The sequence below is a fragment of the Phacochoerus africanus genome, chromosome 12, assembly GCF_016906955.1.
Source record: "Phacochoerus africanus isolate WHEZ1 chromosome 12, ROS_Pafr_v1, whole genome shotgun sequence".
Classification (NCBI taxonomy): Eukaryota; Metazoa; Chordata; class Mammalia; order Artiodactyla; family Suidae; genus Phacochoerus; species Phacochoerus africanus.
The window spans coordinates 72305303-72330418 of NC_062555.1; the positions used below are offsets into that span (position 1 = coordinate 72305303).

Consider the following 25116-nt stretch of genomic DNA (forward strand, 5'->3'; position numbering starts at 1 on the left):
GCAGCGGGGGCCCGCCCCTTTCCTCGCCAGCCTATTGGAGAGGGCGTCCTCCTGAGAACGGACCAATGGGGTGGCGGCCGGCGCGTCCCGCCCCAGGTCGTGCGTCGGGATCCGCGGGGTCGCGGCGGCCGCCGTGCTGGTCCTCGGCCATGTGGCGCAGCGGCTGGAGGGCGAGGGGCGCGCTGCGGAGCCTTGGCGGCCGGTGTGACGCGGTGGCGGTGGCGGCGGGGGTGTGGGGAGGCGCAGGAAGTCGCCCGGAGGGAGGGACGCCGGCGGGCGGGCGGCGGAGGCTCCTGGGTTAGGGCCCTGTTCTGGGTCTCCTGCCCCCCGAAACCTCTCCCCTGGGGGCTCCTGCTCCGGAGCACCCCAGCAGGGCCTGGGTGAGGGGCTCCTTTAGCCCCTCATGGTGGCAGAGCGGCCCCTCTGCCGCGGCCGCCCCAGCCCAGTCCCGGTCGCCCCCCGAAGGGAAGGGTGCCCCTGTCGGCTTAGGGTTGGGTGGTGCAGCCAGGGAAGCCTGGGGTAAAGCCCTAGAAGACCTGGCCTGACCCCCTCTGCCTCCGAGTCCTCAGGCGACCCCAGAGCGGGTGGCCCTGCCCGCAGGTTGTCGGGGCTTTTGAGGGACTGTCAGTGATGAGGATTTTAATGCGAGGAGTAAAAGGAACCGGTAGTTTTGGGTCTGAAGAGTCATTTGCTCCCATTTCCCTGTAGTTGGGGGGCGGGGGCGAGGAGGCCTGAGGCTTCCGCACCTGCACTTAACCTGCATTCTTGGTGGAAGTGGAGCCTCTGGGAATGGAACTTCTCGTTTAATGACTAGGTCTATGGGAAAAGAATGCACTTAATTTCGAAATATGAATGAGCGTCCTTCCCTTTGAGTTTGTAAAACGTCGTAACATTTTAGTTTTGTTTTTTTTCTTTTTAATGGCACCTGCGGCTTATGGAAGTTCCTAGGCCGGGGGTCAAATTGGAGCCACAGCTGCGGGCCTACACCACAGCCACAGGCAGGCCGAATCAGAGATGTAGCTGTGATCTACACCACAGCTTGTGGCAACACCGGATCCTTAACCCGCTGAGTGAGGCCAGGGATGGAACCCACATCCCCATGGAGACAGTGTTGGGTCCTTAACCCTCTGAGCCACGACGGGAACTCCCACATTTCACTTTTTAAAGAAAGATGAATTGCTGGAGTTTCCACTGTGGCGCAGTGGGTGAAGAATCTGACTGTAGCAGCTTGTTGCTGTGGAGGTTCTAGTTTGATCCTGGCTTGGTGCGGTGGGTTAAAGGATCCGACGTGGCCACAGCTGCAGCTTGGATTCAATCCCTGGCCTGGGAACTTCCATGTGTGTGGATGCAGCCTTAAAGAGGAAAAAAAAAAGGAAAGATAAATTGTTTAGTTTCATGCTAATTGTTTACTTCATGGTGGAGTTTATCTGGTGTTAGACCAGGGAAAGAAGTGATGGGGGAGGAGGTCGGGTTTGGGGGTGCCCTTTTGGTGTCTTTGGGTTAAAATCCTCTTTCCCATAATTCTAGAGTTTGCTAAATCAGTGAGTGAAATATTGTGTTTTTATAGAATATCGCCATAATATTGCTTGTTTTCGAATGAATCGGTGTTTTCTGTGCATATTTTCTATAAGTGGAATATTTTCTTAGTGTAGAATATTCCATGAAATGCATAATACAGTTGAGAGAAAAATTACTTAAAAATAAATTGTGTCGCCAATACCCAGTTTAAGATTATCCCTAACTCTTCCTCTCTTAAATGAAATCTCTCTTCTGGTTTACAGAAACCATTTCCTTGCTTTTCTTAGTATTTTTACCATCCATACACATTCCTATTGTGTTACCTCTTAGTACCTACTCAGAGGCATACCGTGTCTATCTTTTGTGTTTTGGGGGTTCAGCATCACGTGCCCACATCATTCTTAGGACTGAGTTTCTCAACTGAATAGTCCCTAATTTCTGGTTTCTCTGTTGGCCTTCTGGGCGAGGGGCTTGGGGCGCTCACGAGTGGTGTTCACGTTGTTAGGCATGTGTGCTGGTGTGTGAGTGCAGGTGTGCAAGTCGTTTTTTTAAACACGTAAGGGAAAAATGGGTGCATACTGTATTCCAGTTATACATGATATATGCAAATTGAAGGTTCTCAGTATTTAATTAGTTGATCTGATGAGCCTTTAGCTGAATTGAGATAAAGTTGAAAGAACTTCAGTGGGAATTTTTAGGGAAGTGTTTGGAAGATGCAAGCTTTAAGTTTTTCTTTGAATTCTTTCTCACACGGCAATATCTTTGCCCTGTTGCTGAGTTGTGTAGCCAGTCTTGCTGCAAATCAGTCTCACTTTGATAACTTTCCTTAAACGCAGCAGCGCGGACCTCAGAGCATGGAGGTGGGAGAGCAGCGCGGCCTGTGAGAGGGCGCTGCGGTACCAGGTCGGAGAGAAGCTCCACGGGTTCACTGTCAGCCAGGTATGTCCCCGGTGAGGCCCCAGAGCCCAGGCTTCCCGGGTTTTGGTTTTCCTCCACGTCCCCAGGCCCTGGCTCCCCCGCTTCACAGCAGGCCCTCAAAAGAGCAGAGTTTGCAGAGGAAAGGAATGCCTCACTCTTGAGTGAGTACACATCCCTGACCCCTTTTCTGTTCTTGGAAAGTTTCTGCATCAGACAGGCTGGCTCCCACTGGCTGCTGCAAGAAAGACAGAAGGCCCCACATCTGTTCAGGTCAGCTTTTGCCATCAGCTGAGCTGAGTTTGCTCCAAACGTAGGCAAAATTTTTCTGGTTTTGAGCCACGTGGTTTCAGAAACAGAAAAGAGATGATGGGCCTGTGGTTGCTGAAGTTGGTGTTCAAGCGGGTTTCACTTGGCCCTTGTCTTGTTGCGCGTAAACTTTGGCGTCGTTTCTCTAACGCGGTAATTGGAAGCGACGTACGTCACGTGAGTGACTGGCTGTGGGCTGCACGCGGCGCCTGCCTCTCTGACGGACAGAGGGGAGCAGCCCACAGCCCAGGACGCGTGTGCGGCTGCGGCAGGAGGAACAGGGCAAGGAGGGCAGAGGGTATGAGGAAGACGCAGGAGAGGGGTCTGCCGGGTGGGGTGGGCATGGGTTGGGTGTGCCAGGAGCAGGGCCAGCGAGGGGCAGGGGGCACAGCAGGGTCCGGGAGAGCCGCTTGAGTTTGTGGTCACGGGCGAGAGCGTTTGTGAGGCCCCTCAAGGCGCTCAGAAGATGTCGGGTTTCTAATAGTGTCAGGGTTAATAAGACCTCGTTCAGAGGCTTTAATTCTTTTCCTTTATGTCTCGGGTTTTATGGAAACTTAATTGAGGATAAGCCATGATCCTTTTGGCAAAATAGTTACTGTGAAAGCTGTTATGGGACAGACGGGTTTTTATTTATTTTTATTTCTAGGGCCCCACCTGTGACATATGGATGTTCCCAGGCTAAGGGCCAAATCTGAGCTGCAGCTTCAGGCCACGGCCCCAGCTGCGCCAGATCCCAGCTGCACCTGCGACCTTCTCCACAACTTGCGGCAGTGCCGGATCCTTAACCCTCTGAGCGAGGCCAGGGATCGAACCCACATCCTTAACAGAGACGGGTTCTTAACCTGCTGAGCTGCAGCAGGAGCTCCCTATTATGGGGCAGCCAGTTTTAAATACATGGATCACGTCTTAGCAAGCACAGCAGCGCACTGAGGTACCCAGAAATCTCAGCTCTGGATCAGGTGGGCCTCGCCAGGCTGCTCGCGGAGCATTTTGTGGCAGGGCCTCCAGGGTGCTGCTCTCACTCTGCCAGCCAGTCGCATCAGCAAGGCCGGTGGCTGGAGCGGGGCTTGACACAGTCGCTTCAGTGCAAGGACAGTGGAACTTACACGAAGGTCTCGGCCCCCCCCCCCAACACTCCTCGGTGGAGAGAGGATGGGTTGGCTTCATGGGGAATGATTGGCGCTCCCGCTGGGAGCTGGGGACAGTCCCCACTCACCGCCAGGGACTGGTCACCCAAAGGAAGCCTCCGAGTCCCAGGAGCCGCCCTCAGCGCCCCGGCCCGTCTGTCCCATGTTTATCTCCTGTCCCCGGCCCTTGCCAAGTTCCCTCGGAGCAGAGGTTCCAGGCCAGCACCCTGGCAGCCTGGGGGCAGAAGGGTCTGCATGCAGGCTCTGTGGTCTCCGCAGACTTCGTGGCCCCGGGGCTCCTCCCTCCAGGGCACCGGGGCAGGTGGGGCAGGCAGCTGGGAGCCTTTGGGAAGGAGTGGAGCTCCTGGTCCCCGGTCCCCAGCCCTGGGCGGGGCCGCCCACTTCCCACAACGAGCTGGCCCCGGGCCTACCGGCCACCTTCCCAGCTGCGTCAGCGGCCGCTCTTTCCCCCGTTGGTTCAGGTAACGGCCGTCCCTGAGCTGTCCCTGACGGCCGTGAGGCTCAGCCACGATGGCACGGGCGCGCAGTACCTGCACCTGGCCAGGGAGGACAGAAACAACACCTTCAGGTGCGTGTAGCAGCTCCTGCCTCGCCTCGGGGCTTTGAAGTTGGGGGGACGCGCAGGGGCTGACCCCCCGCCCGCCGCGGAGCAGGCCCGTGACCGTGACCGCAGGCCGGCCTTCCCCCCCGCAGCGTGCAGTTCCGCACGACTCCTGCAGACAGCAGAGGCGCACCCCACATCCTGGAACACACAGTCCTGTGTGGCTCCCAGAGGTACCCCTGCAGGGACCCCTTCTTCAAGATGCTGAACAGGTCGCTGTGCACGTTCATGAACGCCTTCACGGGTGAGACGCGCGGCCCCGCGGGTCTGCCGAGGGTTCGAGGACCACCCCCGCCCCCGCTCTCGGGTTGGGGGGGTGGGCACCCGCGGGCTGGGGGTTGACCTGCCCTTCTCTGTCTGTAACACCTCAGGAAGGCCACGTGGTGGCTGATTATAAAACCTGGAGTTTGGGAGAAAGGTATCTGAGTTTTTCTGGACAGGGGGACAGCCGTTTTCTTGGGGGACACTGCCGTGAAGCTCAGTCTCTGGCGCTGGCGTCTGGGTGTTGACGCAGGGCACCGGGCAGTGGGGGGCTGGCGCTGGGCATGGCCGTGGGCCCCGAGCACAGCTGAGCACGGGCAGTGGGCGCTCGCGGCCGGCTGTCCCCCTGGGCCCGCAGGTGACCCGAGCTGGGGCCCCAGCGTGGGCCTGCTGTGAGGGCGAGTCGAGCTGCCTCCACGTGTCGTGTGGGAACTGCTGTCTTTTACAGCCTCTTTGTTTGTGTCCAGCTAGTGACTACACGCTGTACCCGTTCTCCACACAAAACCCCAAGGACTTCCAGAACCTCCTGTCTGTGTATCTGGACGCGGCCTTTTTCCCCTGCTTGCGGGAGCTGGATTTCTGGTACGTAGTGATCGGGGGGCGATCTGGACCTGAGCAGAGGTCACTGTCGGCTCGTGGTCACTGTCGCTCTCCAGGCAGGAAGGATGGCGGCTGGAGCACGAGGACCCCAACGACCCGCAGACGCCCTTGGTCTTCAAAGGAGTCGTCTTCAACGAGATGAAGGGCGCGTTTGTGAGTGTTCTCATTTCTGTGTGGCGTTGACGTTGTCCTGCTGTGTAAACGGTGACATACAGGTGGGCTTGGGGACTGTTGGGTCCCCAGCCGTCGTTAGGATTGTCTTTGTGAGAACTTGGCTTAGCAGGGACAGTGCTCTGAGCAGGACCAGAGAACAGCGAACCGGACAGCAGCCCCCCACTGTGCCGGGCCCCATGGCCCGCGACCTGCCGCCTCTGTGCCGGCCGAACCTGTTCCTGACCACCCTGAGTGAGGCCTGGCCCTTCCACCTTTCAGGCCCGAGCCTCAGGGGGGCCTGCAGAGCCTAATTCCGGCTCACGTCGCCAGATGAGCCGCCCCTACGAGGCGAACCTGCCCGGGGCGCGTCCCAGGAACCTGCCAGTGGTGCAAAGGAAAAGCTGCATCCTGGGGGCTCTTAGCGCACAGCAGCGTCGCGTCCAAAAACCCCACGTACACACCTTTCCGCCGAAAAGGACACGTGGCTGACGTCCCTGTGTGCCACGAGGGCCAGGCCACCTGCCGGGTGCTGTGGGCGCACGCCTGGGACATAGCCAAGTGGCCGGATTGCAGGGAGACAGCACGTGGCGCTGGTGTTCATGCGCGTGTGTTTTTCACTTGAAGGCGGATAACGAGAGGATATTCTCGCAGCACCTTCAGAACCGACTGCTTCCCGACCACACATATGCGGTGGTCTCTGGAGGGGACCCCCTGTGCATCCCGGACCTCACGTGGGAGCAGCTGAGGCGCTTCCACGCCACCCACTACCACCCCAGCAACGCCAGGTAGGCTGCCTGTGGAGGGGTTTGTGCTCCCTGCGCTGAGTGCCCCGCCTCGCTTGTGTCACGGTCAGGGGTTCCGTTAACTCTGTGCGCTTGGATGAGGTCCTCGTTTCCTGGGCGCCCCCTCGTGTCCACACTGACAGCTCCCACCCCCTCCCCCCTGCTCTCAGCCTTGTGCTGGGTGGCAGGTCCTCCCCTGCACAGGTGCCCAGAAGTGGCGGCTGCCACCCTTGAACCCTGGCTACTGACCTTTTGATGCATAGCTTGTTTCAGATATCGTTCATGGAATGCTGATGGTTATATTTGTAGATACAGCAAACACTCCTGGAAAGCCATGTTCGTGAGGTTATTTCAAGGGGGAAGATAGTACCCTTTTTTTTTTTTTACCCCCCTAGGGCTGTACCTGCAGCATATGGAGGTTCCCAGGTTAGGGGGTGAATCGGAGCTACAGCCACCGCCTACGCCAGTGCCACAGCAACTCGGGGTCCGAGCCGTGTCTGCAACCTGCACTACAGGTCACGGCAACACCGGATCCTTAACCCACTGAGCGAGGCCAGGGATCGAACCTGCAACCTCATGGTTCCTAGTCGGATTCATTTCCGCTGCCACGATGGGAACTCCAAGGTCTAAGCATTTTAATATGTAACTCAATTGGTTCCTGTAGCGCCTGTGTAGCAGGGATGGAAGATGAAGAGCAGTTTTGGCCAGACTTACCTTTCATTGACCCCCTTTTGTGCAGTTTGTGTTTGTTTAAAGCACATCTCACAAGAAGAGCAAAAGCCTCTCTGGCGTTTGGGGGAAGCAGCAGCGCGTGTGAGGCACTGGGCCTGGGGGCCGGCACTCGGCCCGCTGCAGCCCACGCCGCCGGTGTTGACGTCTGTCTAGTCTCTGGCCTCAGATGAAGTACGCTGTTCTCTCGAAATTTCAGGTTCTTCACGTACGGGAACTTCCCGCTGGAACAGCATCTGAGACAAATTCATGAAGAAGCGCTGAGTAAATTTCAGAAAATCGAGCCCCAGACGGCGGTGCCGGCCCAGAAGCCCTGGGACCAGCCGGTGAGTGTCTCCAGGCTCAGGAAGGGAAGCTCGTCTGGGGGCCCTTGGGCGGTTGTAGCCCCCCCCGGGGGGGGGAGGGGGCGTTTGGACCTGCTCACGCGGCCCGCCCCGCCCACGCCCTGTCCCTCCCAGAGAGAGTTCCAGATCTCGTGTGCCCCGGACTCGCTGGCCACCGGCTCCTCGGGACAGACCACCGTCAGTGTCAGCTTCCTCCTGCCACAGTGAGTGTCCTAGCGCCGCGCAGGGGGCGGGTGGCTCCCAAGGCCACTGAGCTGGGACCACCCCGTGGGCTCCGGCCTCGGAAGCGCTCCGGACACATGGGGCTCGAGTCCCAGCGGGCGGGGCACGGGCGGGAAGGCGCCCTGTCCTGGCGCCGTGGCCGTCCCGCCTCAGCAGCCGCTCGGCTGGGCCGCGTGGCCCGTCTCCTCGGGGTTCTCGTCTCCGTGGGGACGTGCGGTTGTGACCGCACGCCGAGTGCCTGGCGCCTGCGGTCAGCAGCCCGCCCCACATCCCAGTGGGTCAGCGCTCTGCCAACAAAAACACGGCTTTTGGTTTGGGGGGGTCTTTTGGTCCACGTAGCTGTTAAAAATAGAAGTTGAAATGCAGGCATTTCTAGAACTTCAGTTGGGGGGCAACGAAAGCGTTGATTCGACGGTGACTTGAATGCTTTTGGCAACGTTTGAAAGGGCCGACCGCTGTCCCTTTTTGTCTCCCTCCCTGCACATGAAGCATCACCGACACGTTTGAAGCCTTCACGCTGAGCCTCCTGTCTTCGCTCCTGGTCAGCGGCCCCAGCGCCCCTTTCTATCAGTCCCTCATCGAGTCTGGGCTCGGCACGGGCTTCTCTCCCGACGCCGGGTATGCCGGGCGCGGGGCAGGCGTTGGGCCCCCGTCGGGGGCCGTTGTGACAGTCGGCAATGTCTGGGCACATTTGGGGCTATCACAGCCGGGAGCTCACGTCCCGTAGCGCGAGGCGGCTCCCATGCTGCCCCGGCTGTGGATCCAGGACAGGCTGGTAGCGTCCCTTGCAGGGGACATTTGGCAAAACAGACAAACCCAGCGAGACAGCCCTTCGGGCAGCTCAGAACGGCATTTTGCCTGCCGCCTGATTTGAGAATCAGGTCGTTAAATGTTCTTTGATAGCTTAAGAGTTTGTAAACCTCAGCAGTTCGCCCTTTCTGGGTTCGCTCTGCCTTAAGGCTCAAGCTTACAGTGTGGGGATTCTTAGAAATGTGTAAAGGGCGGGAGTGGGGACGCGACCTGTCTGAGGGGCGAATACTCGGGCCGCTGCTGTCGCTGCTGTCGCGGGAGGCCCTGGGGGTGTGGCGGGCTCTGACCTGCTCTGTGGCGCTTTTGACTTTTCAGGAGAGCGTCTTGTGGGCCCACGGAGACTTGTGGGGGCCCTCACGCGTCCCCCGTGTTTGCGTTCCAGGTACAACGGCTGCACGCGGGAGGCCTACTTCAGCGTGGGCCTGCAGGGGGTCGCGGAAGAGGACGTCGGGGCAGTCCGCGACCTCGTGGACAGGACGCTGGATGGCGTCATCGAGTGCGTGTCCTCTGCGGGGCCGCCCGTCCTCAGGCCTGGGGTGGGGATCCCGCCGGCGGCTCTTGGCAGAGCGCAGCGCGCTCGTCCACGCGGGCTGTTGGAATAGTATCTCTGCTGCCCTGTTGTTCAAAAACCCTGATTTCTGTTCACATCTGAGCTCTCGATGTTTCCGTAGGAAAGGATTTGAAGCTGATCGGATCGAAGCTTTGCTCCATAAGATTGAGATACAGATGAAGCACCAGTCGGTCAGCTTCGGACTCGCCCTGACGCTGGTGTGTGATGGCTGTCACGCCTCGTTTCTCTTGCTTGGTTACTTTTGGAATTCGTGGTTCTTGAAAATATAGATTGTTCTTCATTCCCGGAGCCTTTCATTTGCATCTTGGAAGTTCCGGGGCTGGGAGTCCCTAGAAAGTTAATTCACGTCGATTTCACACGCCGTCTCTCGCTAGCTCTTTAGTGTCTTATTTTCTAACTGATTTACACAGAGTACTTCTTAGTTTTGATTTTTTTGGCCACTCCTGCCGCATGTGGACGTGCCCAGGCCAGGGATCAAATCTGAGCTGCAGCTGTGGCAGTGCCGGGTCCTTAACCTGCTGTGCCACAGCGGGAACTCCTACACAAAGTGCTTTAGATGGACGGGGATTTCTGCTAACGGTTGATCTGAGGGTGATCGTATTTTCCAGAACATAGTTTTTAAAGCGTACCTAAGCTTTTTATTAGGGGAAAAATGTATATGAAGTGAGTTTAGCTTTTCTTCTTCTGGAGGAAGAAGGACGTGATGTTGTGAATCGTTGTCTGGGGCGGTTTTAAGTGTAGAAACAGATCTTAATGACGTGTCGGGCCGCGGGTGCTTGGGGCTGACACAGCCCGGGTCACCTGCGTGGTGCTGAGCGCCCCCTGCCCCCCATCGCAGCACATAGCTTCCTGCTGGAACCACGACGGGGACCCCGTGGAGCTCCTAAAGCTGGGCGCTCAGGTGGCGCAGTTCAGGAAGTGCCTGGAGGACAATCCAAAGTTTTTGCAAGAAAAAGTGCAACAGTATTTTAAGGTAAGAAAGTTGGAGAACTTAAGTCTCTCATTTCGATGTTGAATTTTGTAATAATGAAAGTTAGGAATATTAATCGACGTTGTGTAAGTCAATTTCTGATAATAAATAGGTACCAATTTATTGATTATTAATTACAGACATAAGTGCTCATATCAGCTTTAGCAATTCTGTTTTCTAGATTCTGATGCAAGTTGGTTTTTGTCTGAACACACGCCTGTGTGTTTTCTGTCCGTATATGTGTACGTGCGGGCACACGTGTGACAAACCCGGCCTGTGTTTCTGTTGTTTGTCAGTAGGAGTGTGTGGGACACGAGGGGCTTGCCTCTGTGGGTGAACGTTCTGGTCGCTTACCCGGATTTGTGGGATTTTGTACTTGGTGTGTGTTCCCGGGGGGATGGTCCCTGGTGGGGTTGGGGTGCTGAGACCTCGCCTGGGGGAGCAGCGCTGTGCTCTGTGCCCTCGGCCTCGGTCCCCAGGTTACCAGTCACTTTGTGTGGCGTCTTCGTGCTGCAGAGCCCTCAGTGTGCGCGGGGTCACAGGTGAGCTGTCGTGCGTGTGTGGCAGCAGTTGCTGGAACAAACAAGGAGGCACACCAAGCCGCCTGATGCTTCTTTGTGCGTTAGGCCAGCGTCTTGTGCTCGTGATTCATAAAATACTGAGCGGAGAATTTAGTAACCGCCTTTGAGAAGTGAATGGTATGGCGAAGGCTAGATAGAAGTTGAAGTATTTTATCTTCAGTTAGACCAAAGCCAGGGGTTTATGGTATTCAAAAGTGCAGCAGTTTCTTTGTGCCACCAAGGTGTGACGGGAGCATTGGGTGTCACTGCACGTATGGTTAAGACACAGTAGCCAGGGTGGCCGTGCTTCTGACGGCGGTGGTACCGGCGTGGACCCTGCGGTCACCACGCAGCAGCTGGACCGTGAGAATTGCTGCGCGCACGCAGCCCTTTGGGGCAGGTTCTGTCACCTTCGGCGTGAACAGAAAGATGGAATCATGGGGCCAAGAGCGCCCTGGTGGCGGCGTGTGGGGCTTATTGCTAAAGTCTGGGTGTCATTTGGCTTTTCTGTTGCTCTGGTTGTTGCAGAATAATCAGCACAAGTTGACTTTATCAATGACGCCTGATGACAAGTATTCCGAGAAGCAAATGCAGATGGAAGCAGAAAAACTGAAGCAAAAGGTCAGCTCTCTTTCGCCGGAGGACAAGCAGCGGCTCCACGAGAAAGGTCAGGCTTGGTGACCCCTTGTCCTCATCCAGGCTGCACTGTCCAGAGCCGAGAGTCGGGGGCAGGGCTCGCTGTGGCCAGTGAGTGGACATCTACAGAGCTCTGTGGTGGTGCAGGGTTCAGGCCCAGCAGGATGGCCGCAGTTCTCGGCACGTCCACCCTGTGGTCCGGCCGAAGGCAGGAGAACTGGAAAGGCGGCGGCTTTGTGAGGTTTATTCATTCGACAGATTTTACAAATGCCTCCTCTGAGCAGGGGCTGCGGGAACAGGCCCCTGAGCGTGTGTCGGGTGGCAGTGTGTGGTTAACTCAGAACGGGCCCTGTGGGCAGGGTCAGCTGTGCCATCTCAGGCACGGGCCCGGGCCCGGAGCTGCCCACGAAGCCCCGTGTGGTGCGGGCACGTGCTCATGGAAGCAGGGACCCAGCAGTCCCAGTCCTGAGTGTTTGCTCGGGAGACAGGAAGCATCATCCACGTGGAACGTGAAACAGCTCATTTCCACCAACACGGGGTCCACGCGCTGGGGCGCGCCCAGCCTCTGCCCCCCCGGGGGGCACCGGCTTCTGATGCTCGCAGTCGATGAGGCACAAAGCTTTAGGCCAGCTGATGTCAGCGGGCACAAAGGAACACCTGCGACCCCGGTGGTGGAGCTCCGGTGACAGAAGGCCGGAGGCCGGGGCCGGGCAGGGAGCCGGCTGGGGTGGTAGCACATCTGTCCGTTTGTCAGAGCTCGTTCGATTATACCTTGGAACTCGCAGATTTTCCCGTATGTGAGTTACATGCTGCTGAGGTCCGTGCACACTCATCTGCAGCGCACACAAACACGTGCTCCACTCCCACAGAAACAGAGCAGAGGCTGACGGGGCGCACAGGACGTCTGTCAGGCTCATCGGGAGGTGCTGTGGACTGCGGGTAAACAGTCGTTCTGCTCGTGCTCACTTCGAGGGGATTGAGTTTCGTAGAGACAAAATTAATGTCCACATGTGACCATGGTTTGTTTCTTTTTTTTTCTTTTTCTTTCTTTTTTTTTTGGCCATGGCATGTAGCGACTTGATGTGTGATCTCAGGTCTCAGAGCACAGCTTGAACCCAGGCCACGTGTTGAACGTGCTGGTCCTAACTCGGCCACCAGGGAGCTCCGCTTAACCTGTTCTGTATTCTCTGAATTCTCCTCTAGACATGCGGTTACTTTAAGCTCCCTCATAAAAATTTGTTTGGATTGCGGTGTGGTTGGTTTCCAGTGCGGAGTAGTTTCTCGTGTGCAGTGAAGCGGTCCGGTTGTGCATGTGTGTCTTTTCTCGTGCTCTTTTCCGTTGCACTTCCTTGCAGGATGGTGATTGTGGTTCCCTGTGCCGGGCGGTAGGTCCTTGCTTGTCTGTTTGAGGTAGAGTCGTGCGGCTCTGTTAACCCCAAGCTCCTCGCTTAGCCCCCCCCCTTCCCCTTGGGCGACTGTGGGTTTGTCTCCAGTGTCCTGGAGTCTGGTTCTGTCTTGTGAAGAGGGCACCTGTACCATCTTTTTAGCTCTGCATGTGAGTGACATCGCACGGTGTTTGTCTTGGTCTGACGTCCCCCGGCGTGATCGTCTCCAGGTCCTCCCCTGTTGCTGCAGATACCGTCGATACGCGTCCCTGCGGACGGTGGTTGATTCGATGAGCACGGCTGTTTCGCGCGTGCCGGTTGCCACGCTCCGTCTTGCCTTTTGAAAAGACTGTAGCCGAGGCGCGGCTCGTGAGTTGCAGGTGGACGTGTAGAGATTGCACGTGTCTGTAGGTTGCGAGACAGTCCGTCTGGGAGACGTTCGTCACCACTCATGGAGTTTTTGCCTCGTGAAGAGAAGGTTTGCAGTTTATTCTTTGAGCGATTTTCAAACACACAGCGCGGTGTGACCAACCGCGGTAACGGTGTGGTCCCTCCCGTCCCCGGGACTTGCTCGTTTTATAACTGGGAGGTGCTCCTCTGACCCCCCTTCATCCGTTGCCCTCCCCCCCACAGATACCAGTCTGTTCTCTGTATCTGTGAGCTTGCTTTTTTGTGTTTTTGTTTTTAAATTCCATGTGTACGTGAGACCATAGGTATTTATCTTGTTCTGACTTATTTCACTGAGAAAATGCCCCTGAGGTTCATCTGTACTGTTGCAGGTGGCAGGATTTCCTTCTTTCCCGTGGCCGAGTGATAGTCCCCTGCGTGTGTGTGTGTGTGTGTGTGTGTGTGTGTGTGTGTACTGCATCTTCTTAGTCTGTTTCTCTGTGGATGGACATTTAGGCTGTCGCCACGTCCTGGCGATTGTGAACAGTGCTGCTGTGAACGTACAGGTGCAGGTATCTTTTGAATTGTGGTTTTGTCTGGATATGTGCCCGGGGAATGGGATTGCCGGGTCCTGTGGTGGATCTGTATTTAGTTTTCTGAGGAACTTCCATACTCTTTTCCATAATGGTTGTACCGATTTACGCTCCCACCAACAGTGCAGGAAGGTTCCCTTTTCTCCACACCCCCTCCAGCGCTTGTCATTTGTAGACTTTCTAATGATGGCCATTCTGACAGGTGTGAGGTGGTACCTCCTCGTAGTTTTGATTGCATTTCTCTAATAATCAGGGATGTTGAGCATTTTTCCATGTGCTTGTTTGCCGTCTGTGGGTCTTTTTGGAGAAACGTCTGTTTAGGTCTTCTGGCCACTTTTCGATTGGGTTGCTTTTTTTGTTACTGAGTTGTATGAGCTGTTTGTATACTTTGGAAATTAATCCCTTCTGGGTTGCTTCATTTGCAGATACTCCCCCCCCCCCCCCCCCCCGTCTGTAGGTTGTTTTTCATTTTCTTTGTGGTCTCCCTTGCTGTGCCAAAGCTTGTACGTTTGGTCAAGTCTCGTTTGTTTATGTTTGCTTTTATTTCTGTTGCTTGGGAGACTGAGCTGAGAAAACACTGGCGTGATTTGTGTCAGGGTGTTGGCCTTTGTTCTCGTCTCTTCCGTGATGTCGTGTCTTGTACGTGAGGCTTTCGGGCCATCCTGAGTTTGTTTTGTGCGCAGCGTGCGGGTGTGTTCCAGCCTCATTGACTTCCGTGGGGCTCTCAGCCTCCCCAGCGCCGCTTGGTGAAGACACTGTCTTTCCTCCAGCAGATAGACCTCCAGCCTTGGTCTGAGAGTAACTGACCGTAGGCGTGTGGGTGTGTCTCTGGTTCTCTCCTGCTCCATTTATCCGTGTGTGTTTGTGCCACCATCACTTGGAGTTTTCTGAGGAATCTGCGTGCTGTTTTCCATCGTGGCTGCACCAGTTTGCATTCCCACCGCCAGGGTTTCAGTTTGTCCACCTCGTCACCAACACGGGTGACCTCTTGTCTCTATCCCGGCTGTTCCGACAGGTGCGCAGGGACAGCTCATGGGTTCCGATCTGCGTTTCCCTGAGGGCCAGTGGTGTTGAGCAGCTTTTCCTGATCTGTCTGTTGGCCTCCTGCATGTCCTCTTTGGAAAAATGCCTGTTTAGGGCCTCAGCCCCTTTTTAAATTGAATTGTTTTTTGTATTTTGTTCGTTTTTGCTTTTTAGGACCACACCCTCGGCATGTGCAAGCTCCCAGGCTGGGGGTCGAATCCCAGCTACAGCTGCTGCTCTGCACCAGAGCCACAGCAACGCCGGATCCTTAACCCCACCGAGCGAGGCCAGGGATCGAACCCATGTCCTCATGGATACTAGTTGGGTTTGAAACCACTGAGCCCCAGTGGGAACTCCCTGGTTTTGTTAGTGATTTCTGTAGCTCTTTTGGATATTAGCCCCTTGCCAGATCCCATTTGATTTGCAAATACCGTCTCCGGTTGTGTAGCAGACCTTTTCACGTTGCCGATGGTTTCGTTTGCTGTCGGAAGCTTTTTAGTTTGATGTGATCCCAGCCGTCTTGCGTCTGTGGTTAAAGCCTTTGGAGCACAGAAGGTCGATCCACGCCTAAGCAGCGGGCCCGCGTTCCGAGTCGGCAGGTTCTGGCCTGGCCGCGGAGGTGTGTTGTCTTAGGAAAATCAGTGTGTTCCCGTCCGCACCAGCACGTGGGGGGCTGGGGCCCTCGCTAAAAGTGTCACACAGGGACCTGTGCAGGGCCCTTGGGCAGTTCACAGACGCTCCGTGTCGCCTCGGGTTGGTGGGTCTGCTGTGTGGGCACCTGTGAGCCGGACGCAGAGGGAGATGGGAAACTGATACGGTGGAAACATCGGCCTCACAGTTTTGCGGGGGAGGGGCGGCTTGTGATCTAGTGGGAGGGGGTGCTCTCTTGTGGCCTCTGATGCCTGATGTTTCCTGGGGGCGTGTGGGAGTTGTGCTCAGGACCAGAGCGGGGGGGGGGGCGGGGGGCAGGGGGAGATCTGAGGGGCCAGGGCACTAGGGGTGACGGTGGGGGGGCAAAGACTGCTGGTCTGGGTGACAGTGCCGGGGGAGGGCTGCGTGGGGCGCTGGCCCCTGCGGCCTCCACAGGGCCTGGTGGGGTGCCCGCGAGCCACTGCCCCAACCCTCTGCGGGCCTGGGACCTGGTGCCGGGAACTCAGAGGCGGGTGTGGGGCCCTCGGATGCCCCTGAGACCCTCTCCCCCCCGCCCCCCCCGGTCTGTGTGAGATCAGATTGGGCCCAGAAGTGTGTTCCACACATTGTCGTGATTTGTGACCTAGACGTGGGTCCACGGGACCAGCATCTTGTGATTTGTCAGTGAGTTTCGGTCCCAGGGTCCGTCTCTGTGCAGTGGGGGCTGGAGGGGAACCTGCTCGAGCAGAGCGTGACAAGCAGGAGAAGCGCTACCGGCCGCGCAGCCCCCTGTGCTGGGCTCTGCTTCCCTGGGACCCACGGCCCCTAACCCGCAGCGCTGGGGACCCAGGTCCTCGGAGGCCGTTGGAAATAGGGGATGGTGGCGTGAGACCCGCGTGTCCCCGTCCAGGTTTAGAATTGCAGGCGCAGCAGAGTCAGCCGCAGGACGCGTCCTGTCTGCCCGCCTTGAAGGTGTCTGACATCGAGCCCCGCGTCCCGGCCACGGACTTGGAGGTGGCAACGGCAGGTCAGTGGCGACAGCGGGTCCTCTGCCCTGGCTGGCGGTCAGTTGCACCGCAGCGTCCTCGGGGGAAGGGGAGGACTTCCGGGGGCCCTAAGCCCGTGTCTAGCCCTGCCGTCCACATTCCATGGACGGCAGGTGGCGACTCGGGACCTGTGTGTCCCCTTGGGGGCGGGGGGAGGGGGGCGCCAGCTGTAGGCGGGGCTGCTGCAGGGGGTACAGGGGTCACTCTGTCCCAGGGTCCTCCTGCGTCGTTCCTGTCACTGGCTTCTGCTGTGGCCCTGACACGGCTGCTGCTCTTTCAGGGAGTTTGGAGGTGGCCTTGCACCGTGGTCCCACGTCCAGTGAGGGTCTCAGGCTGTGCCCAGGATGCCCTTTGCCCTCTGGGACGTGTCTCCGCCTGCCTGTTGTAACGGGGCCCAGCCTCCTCGCTACTCCTGAGTTAGTCGTGTGCCCGTGGCCACGCCCATGAAGCCTCTTGTGGGCCAGGCTTCTGGGCTGCGGGTTCGCTTCCCGCTCACCCTTTTTTTTTTTTTTTTGCCATTTCTTGGGTCTCTCCCGCGGCATATGGAGGTTCCCAGGCTAGGGGTCTAATCGGAGCTGTATCTGCCAGCCTACGCCAGAGCCACAGCAACGCGGGATCTGAGCTGCATCTGCGACCTACACCACAGCTCACGGCAACGCCGGATCCTCAACCCACTGAGCGAGGCCAGGGGTCGAACCCGCCACCTCATGGCTCCTAGTCGGATTCGTTAACCACTGCGCCACGACGGGAACTCCTCCCACTCACCCTTTAACCCCCGCAGTTTGGTTTCTCCGAGAAGCTCATGACAGAATCGGTCACTGGTCGGTGCCTCGTTCTGCGGTGGTCTGGGGCTTGCTGCTGGGACGTAGAAGTAGCCCCCACAGCGGCCCGGGGGACCCGGGGCCCAGAGGCCAGGCCTGCTGAGCAGGATGGATTCAGAGTGCGGTGGCCATCGGGTCCTCTTGGGGTGGGGATGCGACTCGTTGGGGCCACGAGGAGCATTCGGGGTGGGTCACGTGAGGTCACTTGTAGTGGACGTGACCTGCCAGGGTCCCTGCTGATACAAGGGAGGGTCTGAGTGTCGGCGGGGCGGGGGCAGCCGGGTCGCAGGGCGGTTATAAAGCCCCAGGACGACCTTGCTCTTTTGTGCGTCCAGAAGCTCTCGGGTCACCGCGTGGAAGACTTGGAGGTTTGCCCTAATCTAAGTACAGTAGGGAAATGCGTCTGAATTATAGCAAGCCAATGGCTATTTGTTTTTTCTAACACGACATTGAAACCTCCACTCTTGAAAAGCATTAGTATTTTAAAACCATTGAACGTTGGTCACGTGGCCACAGTTCAGCAAGTCCTTTCGTGCCGCAGCTGGGGACGTGCCCGTGCAGTGCTGCGCCCAGCCCACCAACGGCCTGGTCTACTTCAGGGCCTTCGCGAGCCTCAACTCGGTGCCCGAGGAGCTGCGGCCGTACGTGCCGCTCTTCTGCAGCGTCCTCACCAAGTAAGAGCCCGGCCGAGGTGCCCTCAGACCTGCGTCCTCGCCGCGAGCGGCTCTCCTCGCGCGTCGTCCCCGGGCACCGTTCCGCGCTTCCCACTGAACCCCTCTCGGTCTCACGTCCCGTGGGGGTGCCGCGGTGTGTTTGGAAGTTCGGCTGGGTATTCGTTGAGGATTTTCCTGATGAAAATCCCGCTTTCCAACTAAGATTTGGAACGTGAGTCTATTTATAAACGTAGTCACGCGGATGCAGCTCCCACCCACCGAGCCTTATGATTACAAAGAGTCATTATTTTCATCAGGAAAGGCCAGTCACTAAATGTGACATGTGGGCCTGGGGTCACCCTGGGAGGCCGCGTCGCGTGGCCTGCCCGCTAAGCTGAGGTCGTGACCCTGTGATCCTGGCCTTGCTGGCCTTGGCCTGTGGACTGGGGCGGGCCCCCACCGCATGTCCTTGTCCCTCTGCTCCGTCCTGAGAGCCGCAGGCTGGGTTCCTTTCCTGCCTCCGGGCACACGGGGAAGGGACGGGCCCCTGCACCTGCTGTGTCGGGTGCCGGGGAGGTGCCTGGACCTTCTGCGGACATGACTCCCACCACCTGCCCTTTCGGGCCTCAGTCGCCGTGGTGTGAATTGTTTCCTGCCTCAGGAGCAGGGATTAGATTGTTTCTTCTAAGGCATCGTCAGTGTTGAGGTGGCTTCCGCTTTGCTGAAAAACACAGAAAGGCTTATCCTGCAGGTTCCCCACCAAGTAATGGCGGGGCTGCCGTGGGAGGGCAAGCAGGGCTGTGTGAGGCTCAGTGCGGGACGGGCACGTGTGTGCTGGGCGTGCAGAGCCCACCGGTGACCCGGCGTCTGCCCGTGCAGGCTGGGCTGCGGCAGCCTCGACTACAGGGAGCAGGCGCAGCAGGTGGAGCTGAAGACGGGGGGCCTGGCCGCCAGCCCGCAGGTGCTCCCCGACGACACGCACCTCGACACCTACGAGCAGGTAGCGGGGCCGGGCCGCGTCCCTCGGGTCTCCTTCCCTTGAAGTCGCGTCGTGATTGATTGTCCTCCTCCTTCCCTGGTGCAGGGTGTGCTCTTCTCGTCTTTCTGCCTCGACAGAAACCTCCCCGACATGATGCACCTGTGGAGTGAGGTCTTTAACAGGTAACCGGCGGCAGAGGCCCGGGTCCGGCGGGCCTTCGGGCGCAGGCCTCCCCGTGTGTCTGGTCTCTAAGCTAGTGTGCCACTAACGCCTGTGGCTGGACTGTCCGAGGACAGTCCTGTGACCCCCCCCCCCTCCCCCCCGTGCTGAAGGGGGTGCGGGCGGGTCCCAGGCGCTTCCCAGCTTCTGTCTCCGCAGCCCCCGCCTGGAGGAGGAGGAGCGCTTCCGCGTGCTGGTGAAGATGATGGCCCAGGAGCTGGCCAACGGCGTCCCCGACTCGGGCCACCTGTACGCGTCCATCAGGGCGGGCAGGACCCTGGCGTCCGCAGGGGACCTGCAGGAGGCCTTCGGGGGCATGGACCAGGTGACGGGCCGCATCTCCCAGGGAAAGCCCTGCTGGCGCGTGCGCCTCTTCCCAGCCCGGGGCCCACCCTTCCCCTGTCCAGGCTGGGCCCCCCGCGGCCCCCGCATCGGGGACCCTCTCTGCCTGGGCGTCGGCCTCATCCGTCCGTCTCGGCTCAGGTGAGGCTGATGAAGAGGATCGCGGAGACGGCTGACCTCATGCCCGTCCTGAAGAAGCTGCCGCGCATCAAAAAGCACTTACTGAACCGGGACAGCTTGAGGTACGGGCCGCGGAGGTCGGACCCTCGCCCCCCGCCGCCGCTGCGGGGGGGGGGGTTGGCCAGCCTTCCACCCGCGGTCTTGGTGATGTAGACGGCCTGCTGACGGCCGGGGTTGATCCTGCACGCGGGCGTCGCGCCTGGGAAGGCGGCGTGCTCTGGGCCGTGCGAGGCGCGCAGCTGCTCAGGCCCTGGCAAACGGCAGGTGCTCCGTCAACGAGCGTGGCGCTGCCCCTTCTCACTGCGCCCCACCCCAGGCGCAGAGGTTCCTCTCGGGACTGTTTCGCGCCAGTGTGGGGTCAGCCTCCGCAGCGCGGGCGAGACTGGAAGGCCAGCAGCCGGTGAGTTTGCGACCCCGGCCTCACCAGCAGCGCAGACTGGGGCTGGCGTGCGGGTCTCGGCAGATGGCGCCCAGGGTTTTTTCCTGGCAGTTCTCCGAGGCACCATGGGCTCTGCCAGCCCTTCTGCCTGGCCAGGGGAACCCGCTTACCACGTGGGCCTTCTGTTCCCTGCACTGAACAGTGCCGTGCAGGTTTAGGGCGAGAGCAGTGTGCACAGCAGTCTGTCTAGGCCTAGGGCACCCACTGCTGTGTGGGTGCCTGCTGGTGCTTCCGCCAGAGCAGACCTGGCGCTTCTGGCCCAAAAGAGAAACGATCCAGTTTGTGAGCGTCCGTGTGGTTCAGCTAATTTCTTGTGACAGGATCTGTGACTCTGGAATTTTTTTCTCTTTTTAGGGCTGCACCCAAAACATACGGAGGTTCCCAGGCTAGGGGTTGAATCAGAGCTGCAGCTGCCAGCCTATGTCACAGCCACGGCAACGCTGGATCCTTAACCCACTAATTGAGGCCAGGAGTCGAACCCGCGTCCTCATGGATACTAGTCGGGTTCTTAACCTGCCGAACCTTCTGGAACTGGCAAGAGCCACGTAAGATGTTTCTGAGGGCTTGGTGGTCCTTTGGCTGCTTACACTTTTCTCCTGTAGTGACCGGTTGGTTCATTGCCCTCTCGGCAGTGATTCTGTTCCCAGGCTTCCCCGTGCCCTCAGGGAGAGCGCAGCTTAGTCAGAAGCAGCCCTTGATGGGCTGTGAGACGCCGACAGGGAAAGGCTTGTTTCTACCCTGACAGCTTCCTGGCGAGGACGTGGCCTCGATTTGCTCTCGCTCCGGGCAGGTTTTGTTTTCAGGTTTCCATGTAACCATTTCACATCTGTTGTTTTAAGCACTCTCTGTGTTTGTTTTTTTTGTTTGTTTTGTTTTTTTTTTGTCTTTTTGCTATTTCTTGGGCCGCTCCCGCAGCATATGGAGGTTCCCAGGCTAGGGGTTGAATCGGAGCTGTAGCCACCGGCCTACGCCAGAGCCACAGCAACACGGGATCCGAGCCAGGTCTGCGACCTACACCACAGCTCACGGCAACGCCGGATCCTCAAACCACTGAGCAAGGGCAGGGACCGAACCCGCAACCTCATGGTTCCTAGTCGGATTCGTTAACCACTGCGCCACGACGGGAACTCCTTTTAATTTTTTTTTTTTTGGTCTGTTTATTTTTGTGTTCTTTATACAGAAGGTGCTGGTTCACCTCTCACAGCAGCGGCTTTCTGTGTGCGCTTGTTTGTACAGATGTGCGGTGAACGCCACACCCCAGCAGATGCCTCAGGCGCAGAGGGCCGTGGACAGCTTCATCCGGAGTCTGAGCCGGAGCCAGAAGGAGAGGAAGCCGGTGCGCCCGCAGGTGGTGGAGGTGAGGCCTGGCGTCTCCCACCCCGGCAGGGCGTCCCCTGCAGAGAGGGGACCCTGCGCTCGCTGGCCCCTTCCTCCGGGCGCGGGACAGGCCAGCCTCAGAGCAGCAGGGCCTCCGTCCTGTGCCGTGACCGCTGGGTCGTTCGGGCCCGTCCCAGGCCCTAGCCTCCCCCTGCTGCTCCCCGGCCCCGAGAGGCTGCCAGGAAGTGCCCCCCATTTGTGCACTTAAGCGGACGCGCCCTGACGCTTGTCCCGGGGGGACCTCAAAGCCTGCCCGGGGGCGGGCACGCGCCTCATTCCTCTTGGAAACGTTTTACTTTCAGAAACCCGCCCCTGGCGGAGCCGGCAGGAGCGCCCCAGTCCTGAGGAAGCTGGTGACGGTGAGGGCCCTTCTGCTGCGTCCCCAGGCTTCCGGGCGGGCCCCTTGCCCCGGCGGGTACAGCGCCTCGGGTCCCGTCCTGTGACTCAGCCTTGTGCTGCTCAGTCCACCTGATTTCACGGCCGTGTGGTGTCATGTTCCTCCCCCCCCCAGCCCTGGGTCGTGGTGGTGGGTTAGCCCCTTCCTGGGAAGGCGAGCAGACGGAGGTCACGCTCCACCACACCGCGAGCCCTGTGGAGTGGCCTGTCCCTGAGTGCGTGACCCTGTGGCGTCTGGGTCGTCGTGGTTTGAAGGAGGACGTGTGCGGGCTGACAGCCCGGCTGTTACTGTGTGCACATCCCAGGCGGGTGGCCAGGCACCTGCCCGGCTGGCGGGGGCCCCGTGGTGACGCGGCCTGGCCTCTGCCCCCAGGACCCCACCTTCAAGCCCTGCCAGATGAAGACGCACTTCCTGCTCCCGTTCCCCGTGAACTACGTGGCCGAGTGTGTGAGGACCGCCCCGTACACGGACCCCGACCACGCCAGGTACCGGCCGGGCGGCCGCCTGCTGAGGGTCGCCGCCCACACTGCTGTCCTGTCCGCTGGTCCCCTGGCTCTGGGCCGGCGGGGGGGCGGGTGAGCGTTTGTGCTGATGGACGGGAGGGTGGAGGTTCAGAAGGTAACCTAACAAGGGGTCCCTGCCCCCGGGAGGCAGGGTCGTAGGCTTCTTGCCGACTGTTTTATAGTTTCCCAGCCAGTTCCTTATGGAACAGGAACGATAGAAATTTCTAAAGAAAGATGTGTGAAGCAGAGCCCGTCCCAGCAGGCCTGGCCCACCTCTCGGTGCCCCCAGGGTGGGGTCCCCCCCCCTCCACGCTCCTGCCCTCTGCCCGGTCACCTCCTGGGTCCCCGGGGCTGCCCTGTGAAGGCGCTTCTGGAACCATCCTCGAGTGTCCAGGGCAGCAGTGGGGGACACAGGGCCCATCGAAAGAAAGTCGCCATTGGAGGGTGTTTTCTGAGGCAGGGAGGCCTCATGCGCACACACGCATGTGTGCACACACATGCCCAGGGGCTGGCAGCGGGTCTGAAGAACGGTGACGCCTGTTTGCTGCGCGATGCACCCGCGGCGCTGACAGCCCCGCGCCGTGAGGCTGCGGAGGGAGGCGGCGGCTCGGAGGGCCGTCCTGCGGCCCCACCTCGGCCCTGGCATCCAGGCTGGGTTCCGAGGGCATCCTCCCCACGTGCCTCTCCTGGTTTTTATGTGAAATACAACGTCACGAGGGTCCGGTCTGGTTTTCACTTGGATGTCCCTTAAGCAGCCGACCTCCTGAGCTTCCGGCGCCTGTGCTTCGCCGACGGCGTGGTCCTCTTCATTTGCGTTGCGTTCGTCGTTTCAGCCTTCAGGTCCTGGCCCGCTTGATGACTGCCAAGTTCTTGCACGTGGAAATTCGAGAGAAAGGCGGTGCTTACGGCGGCGGCGCTCGGCTCAGCCACGGTGGGATATTCACGCTCTTCTCCTACAGGTGGGGCTCTGGCTGCCGGCGCCCGTGGGGAGGCGGCGTCTGTCACTGGGTCGCTGGCCCCTCTGTCTCCAGGGTCATTTCATGCAGAGCAAACTCCAGAAAAGTCGCTTTCACTGATGTCACCGTGTCAGCATGTGCCCACCCCCAGCAGGGTCCTTTCAGTTCCCAGGTCTTAGGGACAGCGGGGGGGGGGGGGGACAGAAAACCTGGACCTTAGACGGACTTGGAGCTTGGGGACCAGGCTGTGTCAGAGGTTGACCTGGAAGCTCCACGGCCCTGGCTCCCCAGGCGTCTGCGTCCCGGGCCTGGGGCCTCGGGGAAAAGGCGGCTCTTCTCCACGCCAAGGCCTCGCCCGAGACGCAGGCTGGACGCGGAAGACGAGGCACTTGCTGCCTGAGACCTCGGGACACGTGCACCCGGCTGCGTGTCCTCTTCCCTCCTGGTCGCTGCCCGGCCCACTCCTGGGTCCGAGGCGTGTTCCGCGTGGCGGTGAAGCGGGGCAACAGGCTGGGTCTCCACACCGACTTCCTGGCTCTGCCTGGCCCGTTGGCTCCTTGGTGAGTGTGCAAGTGACTCCTCGGTCCCCAGGGACCCGCGCTCCATGGAGACGCTGCAGTCCTTTGCGGAGGCCGTGGACTGGGCCCGGTCCGGGCGCTTCACGCAGCAGGACATTGACGAGGCCAAGCTCTCCGTCTTCGCCGGCGTGGACGCTCCCGTGGCTCCTTCAGACAGAGGTACTGGACACACCCGGCCCCTTGACCCAAGTCACCCCCCCGCTGGCCTCCCTCCCCCGTCCCGGGCGGGTCCAGGGTCCGCCTTGGCCCTGCCTCCGTCCAGCCAGGAGGAGACTGCCCGAGGGGGGAGGGGAAGGTCAGCGGTGTGACCCTGGGCAGAAACAGGGCCACCCACGAGGCCGCCACCTGCCACCCCTCCCCTGCGCTCGCCCTCAGGGTTGGACCACTTCCTGTACGGCCTCTCGGATGAGATGAAGCAGGTGCACCGCGAGCAGCTCTTTGCCGTCTGCCGCGAGGGGCTGGTGGACGTGAGCAACAGGTGAGTTGGACCGGGGACTTGGGTGGAGACCCTGCGACCCCTGCGGGCGCCTCAGTGACCCCGCCCGCCCCTAGGTACCTGGGCACCGGGAGGAGCACACGCGGCGTGGCGCTGCTGGGACCAGAAAACTCGAGGATCGCGAAGGACCCGTCCTGGATCGTACGATAGCAGGTGTCCTCAGGCCGGGGATCGCGTCTGAGCCGTAACCGCGACAGCGCCCAGGCCGGGGGTCACACCTGTGTGTCTGCAGCTGCCCGAGCCCCTGCAGTCGGGTTCTCAACCCACCACACCACAGCGGGAACTCCATCCAGCCTTTAAGTTATTTCTGCTTAGACAAGTCTTGATCGTGCGTGTATCTTCTTAGAATTTGCCTAAGGTCTGCCCTGGCAGGTCAGGGTCTTGAAGAAATAGTCTCGCACTGATTGCTGGAGATGCACAAACTATAATTTAAGGTTTTTTTAATTATATAAATGCTTATTTTACTTTATTAATCCTAGAATATGTATTTTAAAAATAAAAGCTGACTCTGGCCTACCTGTGCTCATAATTTTCTTTCTTTTGTAGAGCCTAACCCACGGCATGCAGAAGTTCCCAGGCTAGGGGTGCAATCAGAACTATAGCTGCCAGCCTACACCACAGCCACGCCAGTTCCAAGCCATATTAGTACCTACACCACAGCTCTCGGATCCTTAACCCACTGAGCAAGGCCAGGATTGAACCCGCATCCTCGTGGGTACTGGTCAGGTCCTTAAGCTGCAGAGCCACAATGGGAACTCCTAGTCATTATTGTAAATGAGTTTGCTGGAGCAGTTCCTGGGAAAACGCACAAGGGAAGCGAGAAAACAGAGGTGCCCCACCTTCCGCCTCCACTTCCCCAGCGGTGTGGTCACACCGGGCCTGGGGGACGTCTGCCCCGGGGCTGTGACCCGCCACCCATGGGGCAGTTTCAGACGGAGGGGTCTTGAGCAGAACTGAACTCGTGGCCTCTGCTTCTGCCCCCG

At 59.1% G+C, this 25116-nt stretch overlaps 1 protein-coding gene and 1 long non-coding RNA gene across 4 annotated transcripts; one reads left to right on the forward strand and one right to left on the reverse strand.

Annotated features, from left to right (window-relative positions):
- The first annotated feature begins 100 nt into the window (after positions 1–100).
- Positions 101–24649, forward strand: PITRM1 (pitrilysin metallopeptidase 1). Of its 3 annotated transcripts, none has more exons than XM_047754495.1 (27): positions 101–202; positions 2355–2457; positions 4352–4458; positions 4584–4735; positions 5220–5334; positions 5409–5505; positions 6130–6290; positions 7216–7342; positions 7475–7563; positions 8072–8200; positions 8775–8888; positions 9064–9160; positions 9802–9936; positions 11022–11160; positions 16058–16174; positions 17556–17688; positions 18547–18667; positions 18752–18828; positions 19025–19190; positions 19349–19449; positions 21063–21183; positions 21506–21562; positions 21973–22085; positions 22937–23062; positions 23651–23796; positions 24013–24115; positions 24190–24649. In XM_047754495.1, exons 1-27 carry the CDS (start codon positions 150–152, stop codon positions 24281–24283), a joined length of 3093 nt encoding a protein of 1030 aa, XP_047610451.1. In that variant the 5' UTR covers positions 101–149; the 3' UTR covers positions 24284–24649. The 3 variants fall into 3 exon arrangements, with proteins under 3 accessions (XP_047610451.1, XP_047610452.1, XP_047610453.1); XM_047754496.1 differs by having other exon boundaries at positions 110–202; positions 2358–2457; XM_047754497.1 differs by lacking the exons at positions 101–202; positions 2355–2457 and having other exon boundaries at positions 4378–4458; positions 4564–4735.
- On the reverse strand, positions 5329–7283 carry LOC125112358 (uncharacterized). The gene is made up of 3 exons (XR_007131128.1): positions 7002–7283; positions 6537–6611; positions 5329–5545 (listed from the first exon to the last, which is right to left on the reverse strand). It is a non-coding gene; the product is annotated as an uncharacterized LOC125112358 (long non-coding RNA).
- Positions 24650–25116: the final 467 nt, after the last annotated feature.